Here is a 7,324-nt window from a genome sequence, read left to right as displayed (position 1 = left end):
CATTAATACAGGTGCAAGTTCATGATCATCATTCAAACAACAATATTCTGACATGAAGACATGTACACAGATTGACAAACGTCACTTCAATTCTTGTGCAGATCACACTACACATTGAAGAATATATTGGAAAAGTTCAATAAAAGGCACTCTCAGCTGGTAGAGTGAAAAACCTTAATACTAATATTTGACATTTCTTTCCAGAAGGCAAAAACATCACTGAGACATTAGCTTTGTATAATATCGGGTAAAATATGTTTCTAATTTACAAAATGAAATACTCCAGTCATTCTTATTTTCTGTGTTCCATACTTAAACCATTACAGATACATATACAATGTAGCTCCAGTTTTCATAGCTTTTTTCACAATTATCTCAAGAATACAATTTTAATTGTGTTGAATTACAATTCACTTGTGTGTAGTTTAAATGAATGTTACCTTACATATAAATGAGAATATATGATAAAATGAAGATTTTGCAAGAATTTTCATCTTATATCAGACTTACAAAACAGATTTTCTCATATAAGCAAGCTAAAATTAAAAAAATGTGCATTGATTTTCATTAATCTTGTAAAAAAGTTATGTTGATCACACAAGACTTGTCACAAAATTTTGTGAAAATATTTTTTTTTAGATAAACACAGAGTATGGTGATGTGACATACAATTCTGTGATAATTTTTTTGTACAGATTTAATTAAGTCCTGTTGGTATTAGTTATAATGTATACAAAGCATAAACAAATTAAAGTTACACAGACATAACTGCATATTGTACAGGTCCTCGATACATAAAACTGTATCGATATATTCACATAATTTTCATTATTAATATTACCAGCACTTAGTGTATCATACATAAAACAAAACAACACAAAGATGTTTAAACAAAATCAGACAAAACAGCTTTAACCTAAAGCTGACAGATTCTTTATGTGCTTTATACATTTCAATATTTAGCATTTTATTACCCCAAATAATCTAACATACATCACAAGATCTGCTTTTATGTCTTTCTTCACTGATTTTCTGTAAGTGTATTTTCAGATATAAAACTTGTTTACTTATAACACTAAATTCACTGTACCATTACTGCATTGACAATTACTCAAATTTTATTAATTATTATCAAATCTTTAATAGTGAAGTTGTTTAAGTGGGAAGACTTAGCATTATAACCAGCAGATTGGCAGGTATGGTACAAAAGTATTACGAAATTCTCATTATAACATGAAAATAACTCTTCTGTTGCATGTGTAGAAGTTGGGCAGCAGGTTCAGGAAGCTCAGGAAAATCTTCATCAGACTTTGTTGAATTACACGTTGGTTAGATGTTTCACCTCACACATTTCGCACGGACACTCACAAACTGAAAACTGAAAAAAAAAAAAAAAAAAAAAATATCATTAGTTAGGTAATCAATATAAATTATGTACAAATTTAAATATACAGTGAATGGTGAAATTAAGTTGTAGAATTTTGTTTGACATGGTATAAAGATTTGGATGTATATGTGGTGTAGTTTTTTTTCAAGATGGCCACCAAATCCAAGATGGCCACTTTTTTTGACAATTCAGTAATTTATTATGCATTATATTGTTATTGTATATAATACATAGCTCACAGTAAGACAGGATTTCTAAAACAATAGTTAAGAAAAATGCATGAGTTATTATGAAGAACCAAGGTCAATGTCATATGAGTAGGGTCAAGGTCATACTGATAAATATTTGCTAGTCAAGGTCATGGAAGATATAAGATAAGATGAGTAATGTAATATCTATCTGAATCTCTAAACCATGTTCAGAGGGGAAAAAAGGTCATAAACCAGATAACAGGTTATATAAGATAATTATGAACTTCAGTCATAAAATACACATGATCAAGAGCCAATGTTATATTAGACGTAAGATTAGGCAGAACAGCCAATATCAGAGAAGATGCGGCTTGCAAGTGTATTTTATGGTGCACAGCACACTGGATTACCCAACGCACAAAGTTAAGGTAAGAAATGGGATAACCAAATCAATATCGAAGGACCAGACTAGTAACATTAATCAGGCCGATTCATCAGCCTCCTACAGTAGAATTCAAATGGATGAAGAGTCAACGAATGGGTATAGCTACACAATTTCAATTATTCATCAGCCTTATTGACATAACACCCTTGTAGGATTCTAGATATGGTTTGACGTTAAAATTTCTTGGTCAATTGGACTTAATTTCATAAACAATATTTAAATCCTATTCAACTGACGGTTCCAGTCCATAACATCAAACATGACAGTCTTCCAAAAAATATCTATATATTATTTACATTTTTGACCTGCCATTGTATGCGAAACAATGTCAGCAGTTGACATGTATACACATATATATATGTTGTTGATTTAACATCTAAAACATATACCTTCAAAGAGGATCTTTAAAATATTGTTGTATGGTGTTAACTTTCAAACTAAAATGAATGTAAACTTACAAAAAAATAAAAAACAAAAAACCCCCACTAATAAGGCTGATTGAAAAAATGAGAAATAAATACTGGGGGAAAAAAAAGTGTTATCCAAATTATCAATATCAACTGCTCTACTTTGAATAATGAAAATATTTACCAAGAAATATGCCAGGAAAATTTACTGTAAAGTACAGAGAGCGATGAATGCTATTTTTGTATACTCTCCTGTATGAGGCCAAATGAAGGAAATGACATTTTTGTATCGCCATGCGTCAAGAGGTGCTAATGACTGTGTTACGATAAATCAAAGCTGATATTTCCCTTACATGACCGAATACATGAGAGGCAATTTCCCCATTCCACGGGAAGCCAGGAATGCATCAAACCATCCCATTCTAAAAGTTGACTTTTGTAATCTGTGACAAGGAGATAAACATCATGGGCATTGCTATCTTCATGCTACGGCACCACAGTCGGGACAACAAACTTTACAATAAATGCATTCCTTCATGGGAGTTATATTATTTTCCATCAGAAAAAAGGAGGCAAATTTTGTTTTAAATTGTTAGGTCATAATTGATTTAAAACAAATTTGTCAGAAACATCACTGGGGAGGGCAATCATATTTTATACCAGTATACTGGGGGACGAATATATAGTTGAAAAGAGAAACTTGTGCCTGCAAGTTTTGTATTTCAGGGGTAAGACATACATTTTGCAATATGTCATTAAGAAGCATGTTAAGGGGCAAGTACCAAATGAATTTGAGCCTACCCCCATCTCTCTTGTGAGTGATACTCATTTCTGATAACTTGCACAATTTATTTTGTTTTTATATATATAGCCTTTGTAAGCGGAAATGCTCTATCAAAACAATAAATCAATAAATTATTGCAAAAGAAAATATTGAAAATAGTACTGGTGAAACCAATGCTGAAAGTTTCTCCTTTTTTAAGAAGTCCTGACAATTGACATATATATATAACTCAATCCATACATGTACACCAATATTAGTTTATAAATACTTACATATATATATGACACCAGATTATATAAGATCCCTTGTTGAAACATTCCAAGATTTTTACTTTCACAAATTACGATAAACTACAGAAAACAACTTCTTTTGCAAAAAAAAAGTCAGAAACAAAGAAAAAAATCTTTTAGCTACTCAAGAGTTTTTTTCATGGAAAAGATTTCATATCAATCTGAAAATTGGCTGTTACCTCCAACTTGACTATAGCTAGTTAAAGTCATTATATAATGTGTAAGTTTTGTATAACCTGTATTAGGTCTGAATGTTAATTCCCCTATATTTAAACAATAACACTGTCTTCTTTTGAAATTTATGGTCCTGCAATTGATTTTCACAAGTTTGCAGGCAAATTGAATAACATACGTTAGCGCGTTATGATCACAGCTTCCCCAGAAAGGTTTAACACAAACCAGCTAGGCTATATACCGTAAAGAATCATAGCTGACTTTAAAAGTGATTTATTGAAAATGGAATATTACTTATTAAGATTTTACACAAGCTGAAAGCAAAGAATTCATGTTTTTGCTTGATCATAATGACTTGCAACTAATTAATCAATCGAACAGGTTTGAAATTGAAAGAAGCAAGAACACAATTATTAGGTCACTCAATGAAAACAAAGCTTTCAGTTGTTTTCTGCTAAAACTATATCACTGGGCGATCCATTAGTATCAATAAATAATCTATATTCTGATGCGAGACCACTCACAGTGGCACAATATAGCAGACGATGAAATGTTCAAATCAATTTTCTTTGTGTTCACATATTGTATAACTAGCATTTAAAAAAAGAAGAGAGATCTTTCATGCTTTCTCATCAATAATGTAACTCTATTCAGTTAAATTGTTTTGTGAATTATCGTTAGCTCAGCCAAGAGCATGTTGAAACACAACTCTTTCATATGAGTATTGGTGCAGACTCTTACAATGTTTAACATGCTGAATACATGAGCAGTCATTAAAAGTTAATACACTAAACAAAACTAATCAAATTATAATAAGGATTTGTAAAGTCCTACTGATGTGTTAGGTGGTAGTCGGAAAATAATGTAATGTTCAACAATGAGACATATCTAGCATAAAAGATCATATGAAAATTAAAGCTTACATGACTTTGATGTTGAATTAAGGAATTAATATTGCAACTTGTTAGACAAGAGTTATTCCCCTTGCTATGATAGTATCTTAACAAACATTAAGTTTCATGGACTGGATATATAGGTTTGTATAATCCAATAAACCTTCATAAACCAAATTCATCAAATAATTAAAAATAAAAATAAATAAATAAATAAATGAACAAAATTACATTTCATTGTCACTAGGGTATATTTCAAAGTACAATGTACTTGAGTATATTTGATCATGAACAGAAAATGAAATGTTCTACAAACACATTCACAAAATGGCAGACAATTGGGCTGGTAAGTATTATGTTTGATATGAAATAGATTTATCATTAATTTTGATCATTTAATCACTTTTGAAATCAGCTCTAAATCTCACTAAATCATGAAAGTTTCCATGCTTTAGACAAACCATGATTGATAGCCGAATATCAAGATCGACAAAATAGTCACAGTCAGAGGTTAAACGACTAATTATCGATTAAATTGATAAATCGGAACAATATTACTCAATACCCCCACCTGGCATACTCACCTATACTATGATATTTAATTAATGTTAGGAAGCTTGCTGAGGGGGAGGAAATCTTGCCTTCTTAACATTACACAGCCATTTGATTATGCGTGCGTTTTTCTCGACCTGCGTTCCTTGGGACGAACTCCGTTCTTTTACACCAGTATCCTCTTTTTTATCTTTGTCTGTTTGACTTTTTGCACCTTGAGACACACCACTCAACGAGCTGCGGTCCTCAGAACCCAGCTCTAAAGAACTTAAACTCTCAAAATAGTCACTTTCTTTTTTGTGGTTGCGCTGTAACTTCATCATTGGATCCAGAACACTTCTGTCAATACCCATCTCGTTAAAGAAACGTTCTAGTTCTGTGCTGGTCCGGGAAAGTCTGGAACTAAGATCCGAGAAGTCGGAACTGTTCCTGGAATGGCGACAACTAAGGTCAGATTGAGACCTGTGGAGGGTTTTTTTCTTCCTCCGTAAGATGGCGGTGTCTGTGGGAGTGTGTGTGGTGGCAGACCCAGCACACCGTTTCTCCACGAGCACCGTCACTGATGTACTTAAAGACTGATAGGTTGAGGGTAAAAGGCAGTCCCTTGACCTCGGGGGTCGTTCGGGATCCCTCGGGGGTCGTTCGGGATCCCTCGGGGACCGTGACTGTTTTGGCTCAACGTCGCCCTCTTTTGATTTGGAATTCATACTTTTAGTTCTACTTCTAACACAGTTATTGTTACTTTGGTCAGACTTGTCACTTATACAATTTGAAGACGCGGAATTGGCACTGATGGAGCGAGGTCGACCATTTTCCGAAGTGTTGATTTTGGATGAGTCACTGGTATCAACACCCTGGCGTACCTGATTTAATCGTTCTGAGATTGTAGATTTTGAAGGCTTTGGTGGTAATTCAGGGGGACGGGTCTTGGTTTTTTCCCTTTCACCAAATGGAGACAGCGAGACTGCAGGCCCTCCAACAATGAAAGAGCAGTTTCCATTCCGTTCCGAGTCTCCCAAGGCCAGGGAGAATTCCGATTTCGACCGTCCCAGACAACTTGTCTTTGGCCTGAAGGAAAGTAAACAGTATTGATTATAAGGCTATGGTGTAATATCTGTCACACGTAAAGTCTATTATTTGATGATCCAAGTGCTCTATACTACAATCAAATGTCTCGGTCTTGCATCTGTTTTCAAACAAATATGATTGAATTGGGTATGGATTTGTCCCTATACACATTCTGGCTCTAGACCTAGCCTTCGTACTGCTTTCAGCATATAATCATGTCTGGTGATAAAAACAGGCCACTGGAAAACGTTAGAATCCTTCTGGTTTGAATGAAAACACAGCATGAATATGTTTTCTAAATTAAAAACAACTTTTTGTAATGTAGCGTAAATGTATTGTTGTTTTTTCTTGCCCTTCCAGTCATAAACCTCCCACTATAGACATTCAGACTATCTGTACCAAATACCCAGACCCTGAGCGAGGAAGGAAATCACTAAAAGCCATCTAGGCAGTAAGATATATGCATTTTGGACCAGTTAATGTATTTTTTTTTTCTAAAAACTTTTGACATATGTCATAGAAATTACTTACCAACCAAAAATATGTACACATCAAACCAGATCTGCTCTGATATGCTAAACAAACAAATCTGTTGTGGCACATACACCTCTGTTTCATCAGAGTGTATTCAACTGCATGTAAACACAGCTGCAGATTTTCCCTGTACAATATAAGCTGGTTTTGATACTGGTATAAGGTTATATTAAGCCTATTACGGTATATAACTGTCAAATCTCCTTCAGTATTCCCGAGAGTCTATGTCCCAAAGATGGAAGGTCGCCAAAACTTCAAATCACTGTAGATTTTCTTATTCTGACACTGGATGTTTTAATTTTGAACTACAACTAATTAGAAACATCCAGCTACCACATCTCAATGTCTGGGGAGACTTCATATCACAGTTTTGGGAAGAAGTATCTAAAACATCGAGCACAAATGCAATAATAAAAGCACATGAATATTTAGATATGAATTTATCAATACTGATTGACTGAATATTGATTTTTCCTGCATAATAAGCTGTTTTGATCCTCGCATTAGTTGCATAAAGCTAAAACTAAACCTATTAGATGTGCCAGGTTTGGGGGTATGGAGATTCAGTATAATATGTTATTAATTAATTACGTAATATC

General features: G+C 33.6%; 1 protein-coding gene across 6 annotated transcripts in view; it reads right to left on the bottom strand.

The window, feature by feature from the left end:
• Window positions 1–379: 379 nt before the first annotated feature.
• LOC117326284 (protein FAM110B-like) overlaps window positions 380–7,324 on the bottom strand; it is a 43,555-nt gene continuing 36,610 nt past the window's right edge. For all 6 annotated transcript variants that reach the window (XM_033882964.1, XM_033882963.1, XM_033882967.1 and 3 more), the window contains 2 exons: window positions 5,156–6,191; window positions 380–1,378 (listed from right to left, as the gene is read on the bottom strand). In XM_033882964.1, the coding sequence (XP_033738855.1) occupies window positions 5,180–6,191 (1,012 nt within the window). In that variant the 3' untranslated portion in view covers window positions 380–1,378; window positions 5,156–5,179. The remainder of the gene's footprint in view (window positions 1,379–5,155; window positions 6,192–7,324) is intronic.

The sequence above is a fragment of the Pecten maximus genome, chromosome 4, assembly GCF_902652985.1.
Source record: "Pecten maximus chromosome 4, xPecMax1.1, whole genome shotgun sequence".
Lineage (NCBI taxonomy): Eukaryota > Metazoa > Mollusca > Bivalvia > Pectinida > Pectinidae > Pecten > Pecten maximus.
This window is presented reverse-complemented; position numbering and strand designations above follow the sequence as displayed.